The sequence below is a fragment of the Pseudophryne corroboree genome, chromosome 1, assembly GCF_028390025.1.
Source record: "Pseudophryne corroboree isolate aPseCor3 chromosome 1, aPseCor3.hap2, whole genome shotgun sequence".
NCBI classification, from domain to species: Eukaryota; Metazoa; Chordata; class Amphibia; order Anura; family Myobatrachidae; genus Pseudophryne; species Pseudophryne corroboree.
Genome location: NC_086444.1, coordinates 713340201 through 713358852, shown reverse-complemented (window position 1 = coordinate 713358852; position 18652 = coordinate 713340201). Strand labels below are relative to the sequence as shown.

The 18652-nt window shown below is 48.1% G+C and overlaps 1 protein-coding gene across 4 annotated transcripts in view; it reads left to right on the top strand.

Annotated features, from left to right (window-relative positions):
• The window catches only part of TIMM44 (translocase of inner mitochondrial membrane 44), a 211355-nt gene extending 199399 nt beyond the window's left edge, over nt 1-11956 (top strand). For all 4 annotated transcript variants that reach the window (XM_063915150.1, XM_063915159.1, XM_063915168.1 and 1 more), the window contains 2 exons: nt 8732-8842; nt 11269-11956. In XM_063915150.1, the coding sequence (XP_063771220.1) occupies nt 8732-8842; nt 11269-11388 (231 nt within the window). In that variant the 3' untranslated portion in view covers nt 11389-11956. The remainder of the gene's footprint in view (nt 1-8731; nt 8843-11268) is intronic.
• Nucleotides 11957-18652: the final 6696 nt, after the last annotated feature.

The following is an 18652-nucleotide window of genomic DNA, read 5'->3' as shown; positions in this document are numbered from 1 at the left end:
AACAGAAGCGTTCCACCGCTTCTGACAAGCTCTCAGCATGACGCTGAGACCGTACAGGACCCCTGGATCCTACAAGTAGTATCCCAGGGGTACAGTTTGGAATGTCGAGACGTTTCCCCTGCGCAGGCTCCTGAAGTCTGCTTTACCAAGGTCTCCCTCCGACAAGGAGGCAGTATGGGAAAAAATTCACGAGCTGTATTCCCAGCAGGTGATAATTAAATTACCCCTCCTACAACAAGAAAAGGGGGTATTATTCCACACTATATTGTGGTACTGAAGCCAGAAGGCTAGGTGAGACCTATTCTAAATCTAAAAAAATTTGAACACTTACAAAGGTTCAAATCAAGATGGAGTCACTCAGAGCAGTGATAACGAACCGGGAAGAAGGGGACTATCTGGTGTCCCGAGACATCAGGGATGCTTACCTCCATGTCCCAAATTTGCCCTTATCACTAAGGGTACCTCAGGTTCGTGGTACAGAACTGTCACTATCAGTTTCAGACGCTGCCGTTTGGATTGTCTACGGCACCCCGGGTCTTTACCAAGGTAATGGCCGAAATGATGGTTCTTCTTCGAAGAAAAGGCGTCTTAATTATCCCTTACTTGGACGATCTCCTGATAAGGGCAAAGTCCAGGGAACAGTTGGAGGTCGGAGTAGCACTATCTCGGATACTGTTACAACAGCAGGGGTGGATTCTAAATATTCCAAAATCGCAGCTGATCCCGACAACAAGTCTCCTGTGCTTAGGGATTATTCTGGACACAGTCCAGAAAAAGGTGTTTCTCCCGGAAGAGAAAGCCAGGGAGTTATCCGAGCTAGTCAGGAACCTCCTAAAATCAGTGCATCATTGCACAAGGGCCATGGTAAAAAAATGGTGACTTCCTTCGAAGCAATTCCAGTCGGCAGATTTCATGCAAGAACTTTTCAGTGGGATCTGCTGGACAAATGGTCCGGATCGCATCTTCAGATGCATCAGCGGATAACCCTATATCCAAGGACAAGGGTGTCTCTCCTGTGGTGGTTACAGAGTGCTCATCTTCTAGAGGGCCGCAGATTCGGCATTCAGTTTTGGATGTTGGTGACCACGGAGGCCAGCCCGAGAGGCTGGGGAGCAGTCACACAAGGAAAAAATTTCCAGGGAGTGTGATCAAGTCTGGAGATTTTTCTCCACATAAATATAGCTAAGGGTAAATTTATAATGCTCTAAGCTTAGCAAGACCTCTGCTTCAAGGTCAGCCAGTATTGATCCAGTGGGATAAAACATCACGGCAGTCGCCCACGTAAATAGACAGGGCGGCACAAGAAGCAGGAGGGCAGTGGCAAAAACTGCAAGGACTTTTCGCTGGGCGGAAAATCATGTGATAGCACTGTCAGCAGTGTTTCATTCCGGGAATGGAAACTGGGAAGCAGACTTCCTCAGTAGGCACGACCTCCACCCGGCAGAGTGGGAACTTCATGGGGAAGTTTTCCACATAATTGTAAACCGTTGGGAATTACCAAAGGTGGACATGATGGCGTCCCGTCTGAACAAAAAACGGGACAGGTATTGCGCCAGGTTAAGAGACCCTCAGGCAATAGCTGTGGACGTTCTGGTAACACCGTGGGTGTACCAGTCGGTGTATGTGTTCCATCCTCTGCTTTTCATACCTAAGGTACTGAGAATTATAAGACGTAGAGGAGTAAGAACTATACTCATGGCTCCGGATTGGCCAAGAAGGACTTGGTACCCGGAACTTCAAGAGATGCTCACAGAGGACTTATGGCCTCTGCCGCTAAGAAGGGACTTGTTTCAGCAAGTACCATGTCTGTTCCAAGACTTACCGCAGCTGCGTTTGACGGCATGGCGGTGGAACGCCGGATCCTAAGGGAAAAGGCATTCAGGAAGAGGTCATTCCTACCCTGGTCAAAGCCAGAAAGGAGGTGACCGCACAACATTATCACCACATGTGGCAAAAATATGTTGCGTGGTGTGAGGCCAGGAAGGCCCCACGAAGAAATTTCAACTCGGTCGATTCCTGCATTTCTTGCAAACAGGAGTGTCTATGGGCCTCAAATTGGGGTCCATTAAGGTTCAAATTTCGGCCCTGTCGATTTTTCTTCCAGAAAGAATTGGCTTCAGTTCCTGAAGTCCAGAAGTTTGTCAAGGGAGTATTGCATATACAACCCCCTTTTGTGCCTCCAGTGGCACTGTGGGATCTCAACGTAGTTTTGGGATTCCTCAAAACACATTGGTTTAAAACCAGTCAAATCTGTGGATTTGAAGCATCTCACATGAAAAGTGAACATGCTCTTGGACCTGGCCTGGACCAGGCGAGTGTCAAATTGGTGGTTTTTTTCTCAAAAAAGCCCATATCTGTTTGTCCATTCGGACAGGGCAGAGCTGCGGACTCGTCCCCAGTTCTCTCCCTAAGGTGGTGTCAGTGTTTCACCTGAACCAGCTTATTGTGGTGTCTTGCGCCTACTAGGGACTTGGAGGACTCCAAGTTGCTAGATGTGGTCAGGGCCCTGAAAATATAGGTTCCAGGACGGCTGGAGTCAGGAAAACTGACTTGCTGTTATCCTGTATGCACCCAACAAACTGGGTGCTCTTGCTTTTAAGCAGACTTTTGCTAGTTGGATGTGTAATACAATTCAGCTTGCACATTCTGTGGCAGGCCTGCCACAGCCAAAATATGTAAATGCCCATTCCACAAGGAAGGTGGGCTCATCTTGGGCGGCTGCCCGAGGGGTCTCGGCTTTACAACTTTGGCGAGCGGCTATTTAGTCAGGGGCAAACACGTTTGTAAAATCCTACAAATTTGATACCCTGGCTAAGGAGGACCTGGAGTTCTCTCATTCGGTGCTGCAGAGTCATCCGCACTCTCCCGCCCGTTTGGGAGCTTTGGTATAATCCCCATGGTCCTTTCAGGAACCCCAGCATCCACTAGGACGATAGAGAAAATAAGAATTTACTTACCGATAATTCTATTTCTCGGAGTCCGTAGTGGATGCTGGGCGCCCATCCCAAGTGCGGATTATCTGCATTACTTGTACATAGTTACAAAAATCGGGTTATTATTGTTGTGAGCCATCTTTTCAGAGGCTCCGCTGTTATCATACTGTTAACTGGGTTCAGATCACAGGTTGTACAGTGTGATTGGTGTGGCTGGTATGAGTCTTACCCGGGATTCATAAATCCTTCCTTATTGTGTACGCTCGTCCGGGCACAGTACCTAACTGAGGCTTGGAGGAGGGTCATAGGGGGAGGAGCCAGTGCACACCACCTGATCCTAAAGCTTTACTTTTTGTGCCCTGTCTCCTGCGGAGCCGCTATCCCCCATGGTCCTTTCAGGAACCCCAGCATCCACTACGGACTCCGAGAAATAGAATTATCGGTAAGTAAATTCTTATTTTCAGGCAGCTCTGGCTGGCCCCAGTCCACCTGTGTCGTGGGACCTATGGGGGAACGACCGAATCAACCTCCGATAGGGTTAATGGCTCGTATCCCCGCTGACAGGATATTAGCTCCTGAGGCGCTGTTTCACATGCCCCCAGGGTGTGCAAACACACCAGCAGAATGCACCCACCCATAATAGGTGCCGGAAAAGACGCGGTGCAGTGAGTACTAACACCGGGGTCCCGGTTAGCGCAGATCCCCGGTGACAATGGCGGCATAAGGTCACGGCAGGCTTTTTAGGGGTTTTTAAACTTCATTTACACTGTATATTTTTACAATAAAGCCAGTATAAGCATAAAGGGACCGCGCGCCGTTGAGGGGGCAGGGCTTCCGGAGAGCGGGTCTAGCAGCTCAAAGGCGCTGTTTCCAGCTGCTGCTGACTTCCAAGCTGCATGCAAGCGCTGCTCCTCCACAGACCCTGCTGAATCACCAATTGTACTAGTAACTGGGGTTTTTATAGAAAGGGGGGAAGCATATTGGTGGCTCTACCACATTCTGCCTTACTGAGTCTCTGAATTATACCCAGCAGAGCACTGCTTTGACTGAGGTATTGTGTACTGGTCTCATTCTTCTCTGTGTCACTCCATTCAGGTGTCTGGGGTTTACTATGTTATTTCACCGTCCTGTGTTTTTCACTGTATTGTGTTATTTCACTGAACTGTGTGTATTTCTGCTGAATCAGAATGTCTGGCAAAAAGGCTGTGTGTCCCTCATGCAACACAAAGTTTTCCCCTTCACCGGGGGGATTTCTCCTTTGTACACAGTGTTCTCCAGCCAGAATGGTTACAATCATTCAAAGGAACGATTACTAATATTAATACAGAGTTGGCTATTGCCAGACAAGAAAGGCAGACCCTTAAGAAATCCGTGGATGATTTTTTAATCAGGGCTGCTGACCTCAGGCAAGCACCTCAGCCCCCCCTGATGGTCTTTTATAAACGCACACTCCCACATGTACTCCAATCTGACTCTGATAATGACATGCCATATTTGGATGAAGGTGAGGTAGACATGGAGGGGGACAATACTCTGTCTCAAGTTGTGGAGGCCCTAATTTATTCTATTAGAGAAGTCCTCAACATACTGGATAAGGAGACAGAACCTGAGGAATAACTGTTTTTTGTTCTGCCACCTTCCCTGTCTCCAAGGAATTAAACTCAATCCTGACAAAAAAAATAGGATAGGAAGGTGTGGGAGAACCCCCCCGTGTGTGGATACCTCAGTGTCCAGGCAGTCACGTAAGATTGTGCCGCCTGTACCTGGTGCTATCTCTCTCAAAGACCCTGCTGACTGTAAAATTGAGACTACACTCAAATCAATTTATACCACAGTGGGCGTAGCACAGTGGGCGTAGCACAGAGGCCCACCATTGCTTGCGATTGGATTACAAGAGCCATGGTAAAAAGGTCTGATAATATATTAAAAGGGTTTGACATGCTACCTCAGGACGAGATCCTGACTCTACTGCATCATATCCAGGATGCTGCAAATTTCACGAGTGAGGTGATCAAAGAAATAGGCCTCATTAATGCCCGTGCCACAGCAATGGTGGTCTCAGCTCGCAGGGCTCTGTGGCTGTGACAATGGACAGTGGATGCTGATTCCAAGAAAGGAGTGGAAAATCTTCCTTTCACAGGGGATGCCTTGTTTGGGGAAGAACTGAACAAGTGGATCTCTCAAGCAACGGCGGATAAGTCTACCTATTTGCTGTCTGCTGCGCCTCCGGCTAGATGTCCCTATATTGGGCCCTCTCTGTAGTCCTTTCATGTGGCTAGATTTAGAGGCAGAGCCAGTGGTGCCCCCAATGCAGCTAGAGGAAATAGAGGTAAGTCCCGTAAACCAGCGGGTGTTGGTTCTCTGGACCAGGCCTCCGGATCCTCCTCTGCTAAGCCCTCCGTGTGACGGTTGGCCTTAGCTGCAGGGGTAATTTCAGGTGGGTGCTCGACTTCAACACTTCGCCAATGTGTGGGCGAAATCCTGGCGGGACCCATGGGTGAGGGACCTCATATCCCAGGGTTACCGGTTGGAACTTCAAGCACCACCCCTCCTCTCAGATTCTTCAAGTCAGGCTTACCAGCGTCACCTGTAGCAAGAGTTACCTTGCAGGACGCCATTCAAAAACTACTACAGGCAAATGTTATTGTTCCAGTACCTCCTGTGTTACACAACAGGGGATTTTATTCAAGTGTGTTGGTGGTACCGAAACAGGACGGTTCGGTGCATTTGATCTTGAACCTCAAATCTCTGAACCTGTATCTTCGGGTGTTCAAGTTCAAGATGGAATCTCTAAGGGTGACTGGTCTCTGGTCTGGAAGAAGGGGAATTCCTGGTATCCCTGGATATCAAGGATGCCTATCTACACATCCCAATATGGCCCCCTCATCAGGCTTATCTTAGATTCGCTGTTCTGGACCACCATTTCCAGTTTCAGGCCTTACCCCTGGTCTCTCCACAGCCCCAACGGTATTCACAGAAGTCATGGCGGAGATGATGATGCAACTCCGCATGATGGGAGTCGACATAGTTCCCTACTTGGATGATCTTCTGATAAAGACGGTGTCAAGGGAGAGTATGCTGAACAGCATCAACTTGGCTACTTGCCTTCTTACGGATCATGTTTGGATCCTAAATTTCTAGAAATCTCACCTGGAACCATCACAAAGGGTTCAGCTCCTGGGAATGATACTGGACACGGCGTCTCAGGTGGTGTTCCTCCCCATGGACAAGGCATTGACAATCCAGGCTATGGTCTGCTCGGTGCTCAGACCCCGCAGTGTCTCTGTTCACCTTTCCATCCGCCTACTGGGAAAGATGGTGGCTTCCTACGAGGCAATCCACTATGGCAGGTTCAATGCCCGTCCGTTCCAGCTCGATCTGCTAGACAAGTGGTCAGGGTCTCCCCTGCACATACACCAGAGTATAGCTCTGTTGCCAAGAGCACGGATCTCCCTGTTATGGTGGCTACAAGTCTCTCACCTTGTGGAGAGCCGGAGTTTCAGTACCCAGTCTTGGACTCTGCTGGAAACGGATGCCAGCCTCCGGTGCTGGGGGGCAGTGACCCAAGGGGCTCAGTTCCAGGGAAAGTGGTCGAGTCAGGAATCTTTGGTCCCAATAAATGTTCTGGAACTCATGGCAATTTACAATGCTCTTCTGCAGGCCTCCTATCTTCTACAAAATCAGGCCATACAAGTACAGTTGGACAACGCCACGGTGGTGGCGTACATAAACCAACAGGGAGGAACTAGAAGGAGGGCCGCAATGTAAGAGGTGTCACGGATACTCCTCTGGCCGGAAACCAACGGAAGGGCCATCTCAGCCATATTCATCCCAGGCGTGGACAACTGAGAAGCGGACTTCCTCAGCAGGCACGACCTCCATCCGGTGGAATGGGGCCTTCACCCTCAGGTGTTTCAGCAACTGGTTCACTGGTGGGTTTGTCCACAGATAGACCTAAAGGCTTCTCGTCTCAACGTGAAGCTGCGTTGTTACTGTCCCAGGATGCGGGATCCACAGGCTGCCACTCTGACATCACCGTGGACTTACCAGTTCATATACCGATTTCCTCCAATCCCGCTCATTCCCAGAGTTCTAAAAAGACTCAAAAGGGAAAACGTTCAGACAGTTCTAATTGCCCCGGATTGGCCTTGACTAGCGTGGTATGCGGAACTCCTCACCATGTCTCTAGAGGAGTCCTGGCCTCTACCGCTTCTCAAGGATCTTCATGAACAAGGCCCATTCGTCTATCCAGACTTACTGCGGCTTTGTTTGACAGCTTGGGTTATCACAACTATGGTCCAAACCCGGAAGGTGGTCACGTCTAAGCATTACCACCGAATCTGGAAGAAATCTGTTTCGTGGTGTAAGGGGAGAAATATTCTACTGTGGATTTTCAACTTTCAACCCTTTTCTGCTCTTCCTGCAAGCAGGTGTGGATATGGGCCTAAGGTTGGGCTCCCTTAAGGTTCAGATTTCGTCCCTCTCCATATTCTTCCAGAAACAATTGGCTTAATTCCGGAAGTGCAGACATTCCTGAAGGGTGTCCTTCGCATTCAACCACCCTTTGTCCCTCCCACGGCTCCGTGGGATCTCAATGTGCTCTTGACTTTTCTCCAATTGGACTGATTTGAACCTTTACACAGGGTGGAATTGAAATATCTTACTTGGAAGACTGTCATGTTACTGGCTTTGGCCTCTGCGAGGCGCGTGTCAGAATTGGGGGCCTTATCCTGTAAGAGCCCTTATTTGATTTTTCACGAGGATAGGACGGAGCTCAGGACTCGCGCACAGTTTTTGCCAAAAGTGGTATCGGCTTTTCACATTAATCAACCGATAGTGGTTCCGGTACTGTCTGACACATCAGTTTCTCCAAAGTCCTTGGACGTGGTTCGGGCTTTGAGGATTTACTTCAAGGGGACAGCTCGTCACAGGAAGTCTGACTCACGTTTTGTCCTTTTATGACGCTACCAAAATTGGATGTCCTGCTTCTAAGCAGTCCATTGCTCGATGCCTCAGATTGACCGTTCAACAGGCCTACTCTTCTGCGGCATTGCCACTGCCGGGTTCTATTCAGGCCCACTCCACTAGGTCGGTGGGTTCTTCCTGGGCGGCTGCCCATGGCGTCTCGGCCTTACAGTTTTGCCGAGCGGCTACTTGGTTGGATTTGAACACGTTTGTAAAATTCTATAAGTTCGATACCTTGACTGGTGAAGACCTTCAGTTTGGTCAGGCGGTTTTGCAGGGGTCTCATGTCTCAGCACTTTCCCACCCATTCTGGGAGCTTTGGGATTTCCCCATTGTACTAATCCATCCCAGTATCCCCTAGGACATTAGAGAAAATAGGAATTTAATTCCGTAGTCCGCCTGCCTTAGTGCTTCGTGTTTCCTGCTTACCGTGTTGTAGATTCTTGGTTCGGTATGCTGTTGCTGTCCCTTTTACTGTTTGAGTTAGCATTGCTATCCTTTTGGTTTGGTTAGCATGGCTATCCTTTCCTGTTGTTGTGGTTTGGTACGTTACTTCACTGCTGTTATATATTTTCCTTCTCTCAAAGTATGTCCATCTCCTCGGGCACAGTTTTCCTAGATGGAGTCTGGTGGAGGGGCATAGAGGGGAGGAGCCAGCACACACTGAACATTTCTTTAAGTGCCAGGCTCCAATGGCCCCGATCTATACCCCGTGGTATTAATCAATCCCAGTATCCCCTATGGACTACGAGAAAAGGAATTACTGGTAGGTATTAAATTCCTATTTTTTTTCCCCTGCTACAATTCTAATGTCTTTATTTTCCCCTCTCTAGCTGCCGATGGGAAAGATGATGGAGCAAGGGCCAGTCCTCATCATAACATTCCAGGCTCAGCTAGTTATGGTTCTCAAAAATCAAAAGGGAGAGGTTGTGGAAGGAGACCAGGCAAGTGTAATACATATCTTCATTTGCATCTAAGGGTATTAGAATAATAGATGGAGAGGTAAGAGTAGATTTTTTTTAGAAGGGGTTTAAGTATTCCAAATGTTAAAGACACAGTAGAGAGGGTATTATCACAGATCAAGTGCTGGGTTTTCGTGAAAATCCTTTAACTGTTGTAGTAGTTATATGCTTAGTACCATGCATTAAACACATAATTATGGAATATATATGTTAGCTTACATCAGTGGTCAGGGAACAGGGGTAAATTATCCCAAATGGGGTAAAACAGACCCGTCCAGCACCGGGCGGCTCGCGATGTGACATGTTGATGTCACACTGCGCTCCTACCTGCCCGCCCTGCGCTGTGATCCTGGCCGCCCTGTGCTGTGTTCCTTGCCACGGTGTGACGTGCTGACGTCACACCACGCTCCCTCATGCCCACCCGTCCTCCGCTGTCCTGTCCTCCCGCGGCCCGCCGACCCACACACAGAACTTGAAGTGTTCTGTGGCTGAGTGCTGACAGAGTTCCGCAGGATCAGACAGGGGCCCACGTAACAGTGGGAAATCCCCACTGACATTACTGAGGTGAGGATGTGACCATCTGTCTCCTAAAAGTCCTGTCACTCCCCCTTCCTACCTCATCCATCTTTCTTACATTCATTCTGGTGTTTTGTGGAGAAAGTGTTAATCAACCCATTCATTGCCAAAAAATATTTGGCGAACATAAAAAATATCTAAAAATAACACACACACACACACACACACACACACACACACACACACACACACACACACACACACACACACACACACACACACACTCACTCACTCACTCACTCACTCACTCTCAGAAATGCCATATAAACAGAGATGACCAGTATGTATGCTCAATAATATATGATTTCCTACCTTTCAAATCATGAGGGTAACGTCGGCGTATCTGAATATATTTTGGGGTAAAGATAAAAAGTTCCCTGACCCCTGGCTTACACACTACTTTGTGCTCCCTAGTTTCCAAAACTATGTCCCTAGTAAATGGGGCTATAATACAGTATTGACCAAAAAAGTAAATAAAATGACAATTTCACCTTACAGACTTCTGTGAAGGGCGGTTCAAGTTCTTTACACTGTTCCAATATGACTGGAAAATAATTGCTTAGTACAAACATGTACATATGTTTATTCACTGATTGAACAATCTTTACAGTGGCCCTCATTCCGAGTTGTTCGCTCGTTATTTTTCTTCGCATCGGTGTGATTTTCCGCTAACTGCGCATGCGTAATGTTCGCACTGCGGCTGCGTCAAGTAAATTTGCTAAGAAGTTTGGTATTTTACTCAAGGCATTACGAGGTTTTTTCTTCGTTCTGGTGATCAGAGTGTGATTGACAGGAAGTGGGTATTTCTGGGCGGAAACTGGCCGTTTTATGGGTGTGTGTGAAAAAACGCTGCCGTTTCTGGGAAAAACGCGGGAGTGGCTGGAGAAACGGGGGAGTGTCTGGGCGAACGCTGGGTGTGTTTGTGACGTCAAACCAGGAACGAAACTGACTGAACTGATCGCAGTGGCAGAGTAAGTGTCGAGCTACTCAGAAACTGCTAAGAAATTTCTATTCGCAATTTTGAGAATCTTTCGTTCGCAATTCTGCTAAGCTAAGATACACTCCCAGAGGGCGGCGGCTTAGCGTGTGCAATGCTGCTAAAAGCAGCTAGCGAGCGAACAACTCGGAATGAGGGCCTATGTGTCTTCTATGTCTCTGAGCAGTCAAAGATGGTAATGACCTAACCTCTATATTCCCATCTTCCATATCAATAGCTCTTAGGCTGGAATTCCCTAAGAAAGCTTCCCCAGGCTGAACTTGCCATTTCCTGTTAATGGACATGTAGCCATAAGGGTCGGGCATATGTTCTCCATTACATCTATTATTGCTAATTTTTACTCTCAGCCCAAATCAGTGGAGTTCCTACCGTATTAAATAGTAGGGTTTACAGCCAAGGGAACTGAAGTCTGGTTTGGTAAAAATCAGTAACGAGTTTATAATTTTTTAAATTTAAGAATTGGCAATGGACAAGGAGACCCAGTAAAACCATCTATGAATAAAGTACTGAAATACTTAACCAGAGTGTCTTAAGGGGTTGGGTATGGTCAGCATACCATCGCCAGTATCCCGGCAGCGGAATGCCAGGGGATGGGGGGTAGGGGGGCAAGCGCAACCCACTCTATGGGTCTTGCACCCACGAGTGTGAATAGTCCCCGCTCGGGATTCTCAGGGGGCAAGATGTAGGGGGAGGTGTTGTGACCGCCGATCACATAACTACATCCCGTCTTAAGATGTCTATTATGTATACATTGCCTTAACTTTTGATTCTGATCCTGAGCTTACTAATAAAGAGTATTTTTACTAACCTATAAATACTGTTTTCACCCCCACAGGATAAAGTTTTGCGGATGCTGTATGTGTGGGCACTGTGTAGAGACCAGGATGAACTTAACCCTTTTGCAGCCTGGAGACTTTTAGACCTATCCTCATCGGCTTCTGAACAGATCCTCTGATAGTGCAGAGACTATAGCTAAATTCATCTGTTCTATCCACTTTGAAGCATCTCAGTGAAGAAGTTGAACTCAGTTCAGCTGTATTCTGCGAGAAACACTGAAACAACAGAACATTATCTCCTTCAGCGAGAATAACCTATGCTGCCATATTGGTTAAACACAAATGCCAGGAAATGCCTGACTTTGAGTGCCCTATTTAAGATTTACTCGTGAAGAGTAATCTACTCTTTTGTTTTTCCTGTGAAAGGTAAATATGCCAATGATATGTTAAGTATCATGTCCAAGAGTTGACACTCTATATTTGTTTCTTAAAGCCAATTTTAAATATTGATTTAAGAACAGTCCTTATTTTCATCTGACATCACAATCTGTCCTCCAGTATTTTTGAATGGATGGAATCCCTCTCCTTTCTCCATTTATCTAATCTGGACATAATTCTTCTCAATCTTCCTGTTTAAAAGAAGACTGGGGAAAAAATTGCATGAAATTCCTGTTCATGATAGATTTGGTCAGTAAATACAATGTTCTTTTTTTAAACACATAATAAATGTTGTCCATGTTTCAATTACTATTATTAATGCTATGAACAGACTTGTTAAATCTTAATTCTAGATAATCTTCTAGTTGTCCAAGGAAATTTCAAACAAGTACTTTTATGTTGCTTACATTTCCAGAAGCACTTGCTTTTTGAATGGTTAGTTGTGGCTTCCCTTTATTGTTCATCAACAAGATATTTAAAATGTTGTGCAGTGCTGTTCTGGTAATTATAAATTAAGAGATTACATCAACATATAGACACTGCTTTTATTCATCACATTAATAATAATTTCTCAGTCATCCATAGGAGATATGTGTTTGTGTGTCGGCTCCTCCCCTCTATGCCCTTCCCAACATACCCAGTTTTAGAAAAAGTGCCTTCAGAGCCGGTCACACTCTGGAGGGCTCCAGAGATTCTTTAAATTTCTTTTATTTTTCTCTAACGTCCTAGTGGATGCTGGGGACTCCGTAAGGACCATGGGGAATAGACGGGCTCCGCAGGAGACAGGGCACTTTTAAGACAGAATTTGGATTCTGGTGTGTTCTGGCTCCTCCCTCTATGTCCCTCCTCCAGACCTCAGTTAGAATCTGTGCCCGGACGAGCTGGGTGCTACTTAGTGAGCTCTCCTGAGCTTGCTAAAAAGAAAGTATTTTGTTAGGTTTTTTATTTTCAGAGAGATCTGCTGGCAACAGGCTCTCTGCTACGTGGGACTGAGGGGAGAGAAGCAGCCCTACTCACTGAAGATAGGTCCTGCTTCTTAGGCTACTGGACACCATTAGCTCCAGAGGGATCGTACACAGGATCGCACTCTTGGTCGTCCGATCCCGGAGCCGCGCCGCCGTCCCCCTCGCAGAGCCAGAAGACAGAAGCCGGTGACAGAAGCAAGAAGACTTCGAAATCGGCGGCAGAAGACTCCAGTCTTCATATGAGGTAGCGCACAGCACTGCAGCTGTGCGCCATTGCTCCCACACTAAACCCACATACTCCGGTCACTGTAGGGTGCAGGGCGCGGGGGGGGCGCCTTGGGCAGCAATTAGAGACCTCTTTGGCAAAAGTTTGCATAATATACAGTTGGGCATTGTATATATGTATGAGCCCCCGCCAAAATTGTACATGAAAGCGGGACAGAAGCCCGCTGTCGAGGGGGCGGGGCTTCTTCCTCAGCACTCACCAGCGCCATGTTTTTTCTCCACAGCACCGCTGAGAGGAAGCTCCCCAGTCTCTCCCCTGCAGTTACACGGTAGAAGAGGGTAAAAAGAGGGGGGGCACATAATTAGGCGCAAAAATCAATATAAACAGCAGCTACTGGGTTAACAGTAAGTTACTGTGTTATTCCTGGGTTAATAGCACTGGGGTGTGTGCTGGCATACTCTCTCTCTGTCTCTCCAAAGGGCCTTATGGGGGAATTGTCTTCAGATGAGCATTCCCTGAGTGTGTGGTGTGTCGGTACGTGTGTGTCGACATGTCTGAGGTAAAAGGCTCCCCTAAGGAGGAGATGGAGCAAATATGTGTGAGAGAGGGTGTCTCCGTCGACAACGCCGACACCTGTTTGGATATGTGTAATTAAGTGCTAAGGTGAATTTATTGCACAAAAGATTAGAGAACAGACAGGAAATCTACCCATGTCTGTCCCTATGTCGCAGAGACCTTCAGAGTCTCTCAATGCTCACTATCCAAAATAATAGACACTGATATCGACACGGAGTTTGACTCCAGTGTCGACTACGATAATGCAAAGTTACAGCCACAATGGCAGAAAAGTATTCAATATATGATTGTTGTAATAAAAGATGATTTGCATATCACCGATGACTCATCTGTCCCTGACACAAGGGTACACATGTTTAAGGGGAAGAAAGCTGAGGTAAATTTCCCTCCTCTCATGAGGAAAAAGAGCGGGAATCTCCAGACAAGAGACTGCAGTTTCCCACAAAGAATTCTCAGGCAGTATCCTTTCCCCACTAGGGCCAGGATATGATGGGAATCTTCCCCTAGGGTGTCACGTTTGCCCAAAAGGTAGCCCTGACGTAACAGCTATTCTCAGGGATCCTGCAGATAGCGTGCACATTCTGGTACACTACTCAGACCGGCGATTGTGTCGGCATGGGTTTATAGCGCTGTGGCAGCGTGGACAGGTACCTTATCAGCAGAGATTGAGACCCTAGTTTGTATATAGATATACATATGTATATATAGAGATATATATATATATTAAAGATGCTGTCTTAAGAGATATGTATATATAAAACATGCCCAAGGAGACATGAGTATACTGGGTCCTAGAGTCAAAGCTATGTCGATTTCTGCTTGACGTGTCCTGTAGAATATACAATGGACAGATGATGCCGACTTAAGAGGCATATGGAAGGCTGAGGATTGTGTGGAGACGGGTTCTCGGACCTGGTCTCCACAGCTATAGCTGGTAATGCTGATATTTTGCCTTATATTCCTGCACAGCCTAGGAAAGCACGATATTATCAAATGCAGCCTTTCAAATAAAGAAACAAGAAAGTCCGAGGTGCGTCCTTTCTTGCCAGAGGCGGGGACAGAGGAAAGAAGCTGCACAACACAGCTAGTTCCCAGGAACAGAGGTCCTCCCCGGCCTCTACAAAAATCCACTGCATGTCGCTGGGGCTCCACAGGCGGAGCTAGGCCCGGTGGGGGCACGCCTTCGTAAGTTCAGCCATAAGTGGGTTCACTCCCTGTTAGATCCCTGGGCAATTGATATTGTATCTCAGGGATACGAGCTGGATTTTGAGAAGATGCCCTCTCACCGACGGCCCTGCCGGCTTCCCCCCACAAGAGGGAAACAGTGTTAACTGCAATTCACAAATTGTATCTTCAACAGGTGGTGGTCAAGGTTCCCCTCCTTCAACAAGGAGGGGGTTATTATTCGACCATGTTGTAGTCCCGAAACCAGACGGTTCGGTCAGACCCTTATTGAATTTAAGATCCCTGAACATATACCTGAAAAGGTTCAAGTTCAAGATGGAATCGCTAAGAGCGGTCATTGCAAGCCTGAAAGGGGGAGATTTTATGGTGACTCTGGACATAAAGGATGCATGCCTTCATGTCCCCATTTATCCACCTCATCAGGCGTACCTCAGAATTGCGGTACGGGATTGTCATTACCAATTTCAGACGTTGGCGTTTGGTCTCTCCACGGCCCCGAGAATATTCACCAAGGTAATGGCGGAAATGATGGTGCTCCTGCGGAAGCAAGGTGTCACTATTATCACGTACTTGGACGATCGCCTCATAAAAGCGAGATCAAGAGAGCAGTTGCTGAACAGCGTATCACTTTCTCTGGAAGTGTAACGGCAACACGGCTGGATTCTATATATTCCAAAGTCGCAGTTGGTTCCTACAGCTCATCTGCCTCTCCTAGGCATGATCCTAGACACAGACCAGAAAAGGGTTTATCTACCGATAGAGAGAGCTCAGGAAGTCATTACACTGGTCAGGAATCTATTAAAACCAAAACAGGTGTCAGTGCATCACTGCACTCGAGTCCTGGGAAGGATGGTGGCTTCATACGAGGCCATTCCCTTCGGCAGGTTCCATGCGAGGACCTTCCAATGGGACTTACTGGACAAGTGGTCCGGATCACATCTTTAGATGCATCGTTTAATCACCCTATCCCCCAGGGCCAGGGTGTCTCTACTGTGGTGGTTGCAGAGTGCTCACCTTCTCGAAGGTCGCAGATTCGGCATGCAGGACTGGGTCCTGGTGACCACGGATGCAAGCCTCCGAGGGTGGGGGGCAGTCACACAGGGAAGAAATTCCCAAGGGCTGTGGTCAAGGCAGGAGACTTGCCTTCACATCAATATCCTGGAACTAAGGGCCATATACAACGCCCTAAGTCAAGCGGAGACCCTGCTTCGCGACCAACCGGTTCTGATTCAGTCAGACAATATTACCGCAGTGGCTCATGTAAACCGCCAAGGCGGCACAAGGAGCAGGGTGGCGATGGTAAAAGCCACCAGAATTCTTCGCTGGGCGGAGAATCACGTAAGCGCACTGTCAGCAGTGTTCATTCCGGGAGTGGACAACTGGGAAGCAGACTTCCTCAGTAGGCACGACCTCCACCCGGGAGAGTGGGGACTTCATCAAGAAGTCTTCATGCAGATTGCATGTCGGTGGGAACTGCCACAGGTGGACATGATGACATTCTGCCTCAACAAAAAGCTGCAGAGATATTGCGCCAGGTCAAGAGACCCTCAGGCGATAGCTGTGGGCGCACTGGTGACACCGTGGGTGTTCCCGTCGGTCTATGTATTTCCTCCTCTTCCTCTCATACCCAAGGTGCTGAGAATCATAAGGAAAAGAGGAGTGAGAACAATACTCTTTGTTCCGGATTGGCCAAAAAGGACTTGGTATCCAGATCTGCAAGAAATGCTCACAGAGGACCCGTGGCCTCTGCCTCTAAGACAAGACTTGTACAACAGGGGCCCTGTCTGTTCCTAGACTTACTGCGTCTGCGTTTGACGGCATGGCGGTTGAACGCCGGATCCTAGCAGAAAAAGGCATTCCGGATGAGGTCATTCCTACGCTGATAGAGGCTAGGAAGGATGTGACGGCTCAACATTATCACCGTATATGGCGAAAATATGTTGCTTGGTGTGAGGCCAGGAATGCCCGTACGGAGGAATTCCAGCTGGGCCGTTTCCTTCACTTCCTACAGTCGGGAGTGACGTTGGGCCTGAAATTGGGTTCCATTAAGGTCCAGATTTCGTCCCTATCCATTTTCTTTCAAAAAGAACTGGCTTCCCTTCCTGAAGTTCAGACGTTGTAAAGGGAGTGCTGCATATTCAGCCCCCTTTTGTGCCTCCAGTGGCACCTTGGGATCTTAACGTGGTGTTGAGTTTCCTGAAGTCACACTGGTTTGAGCCACTCAAAATCGTGGAGTTAAAATTTCTCACGTGGAAGGTGGTCATGCTATTAGCCTTGGCTTCAGCTAGGCATGTGTCAGGATTAGCGGCTTTGTCACATAAAAGCCCCTATCTGGTTTTTCCATATGGACAGGGCAGAATTTCGGACCCGTCCACAATTTCTGCCAAAAGTGGTGTCATCTTTTCATATGAACCAATTTATTGTGGTGCCTGTGGCTACTCGTGACTTGGAGGATTCCGAGTTACTAGATGTGGTCAGGGCTTTGAAGGTTTATGTAGTCAGAACGGCTAGAGTCAGGAAAACTGAGTCGCTGTTTATCCTGTATGCACCCAACAAGCTGGGTGCTCCCGCTTCAAAGCAAACTATTGCTCGCTGGATCTGTAACATGATTCAGCAGACTCATTCTGCGGCTGGATTGCCGCTTCCAAAATCAGTAAAAGCCCACTCCACAAGGAAGGTGGGCTCTTCTTGGGCGGCTGCCCGAGGGGTCTCGGCATTACAGCTTTGCCGAGCAGCTACTTGGTCAGGTTCGAACACTTTTGCAAAGTTTTACAAGTTTGATACCTTGGCTGAGGAGGACCTTGTGTTTGCTCATTCGGTGCTGCAGAGTCATACGCACTCTCCCGCCCGTTTGGGAGCTTTGGTATAATCCCCATGGTCCTTACGGAGTTCCCAGCATCCACTAGGACGTTAGCGAAAATAAGATTTTACTTACCGGTAAATCTATTTCTCGTAGTCCGTAGTGGATGCTGGGCGCCCGTCCCAAGTGCGGACTTCTTCTGCAATGCTTGTATATAGTTATTGCTTAAATAAGGGTTATGTTTGGTTGCATCAGGGTTGATCTGATGTTCTGTTGTTGTTCATACTGTTATCTGGGTAAATTTATCACGAGTGATACGGTATGATTGGTGTGACTGGTATGAGTCTTGCCCTGGATTCCAAAATCCTTTCCTTGTACTGTCAGCTCTTCCGGGCACAGTTTCTCTAACTGAGGTCTGGAGGAGGGATATAGAGGGAGGAGCCAGAACACACCAGAATCCAAATTCTTTCTTAAAGTGCCCTGTCTGCTGCGGAGCCCGTCTATTCCCCATGGTCCTTACGGAGTCCCCAGCATCCACTACGGACTACGAGAAATAGATTTACCGGTAAGTAAAATCTTATTTTTTTGTTCTTACTTCAGCTGGCCACTGTCTACCTGCAGCATGGATACTTTTGGGGTGGGGGTGGGGGGGGGATTGGTTCGGTCCCTGTTTCCCCGGTTGCTGGGACTGTGTCCCGGGGTCACTCACTCCGCAGCCATGAGAGGGCTGGCGCATGAGCCCCCGCAACCCGCCGCATCCCAGGAGTGGCTGAAGTCTGGTAAGTAAATCCCAGGGATCCAAGTAGACGGATCTCCGGGGTCATCGGCAGCGCATCAGTTCCTCCCCCTTCCCAGCATGAGCGCAGAGGTGTAGCATCTAACCTCACTGTTCGGAGCCCCTGGTGAGCAGCGGGGCACCCCGATTAGTGTCAGCGTTAATACCACTTATTCAAGCTGCAACCGGCAGGGAGTGTTGTCAGGGCTGCTCAGAGAGCGGTTACAAGGCACGCTCATTCAGTGTGAGCTGCGCGTTGTAAGGGCAACAGGGCTGCTCAGAGCTCGGTTAAAGGGCGCGCCGCGGCAGTCCCAGCGCGCCATTGCAAGGGCGCGTGCTGTGGGGAGAAGCTTTCACTGCTGCCGTCTTCGAGGTTACAGTACGGTTGGTTCTAAATCAAAGTGGGGTAAGGGACCTCTGACGTCACCAGGGGGCGGAGCAACATCATGAGGGGGAGGGGCCATGGCCAAACAGGGTA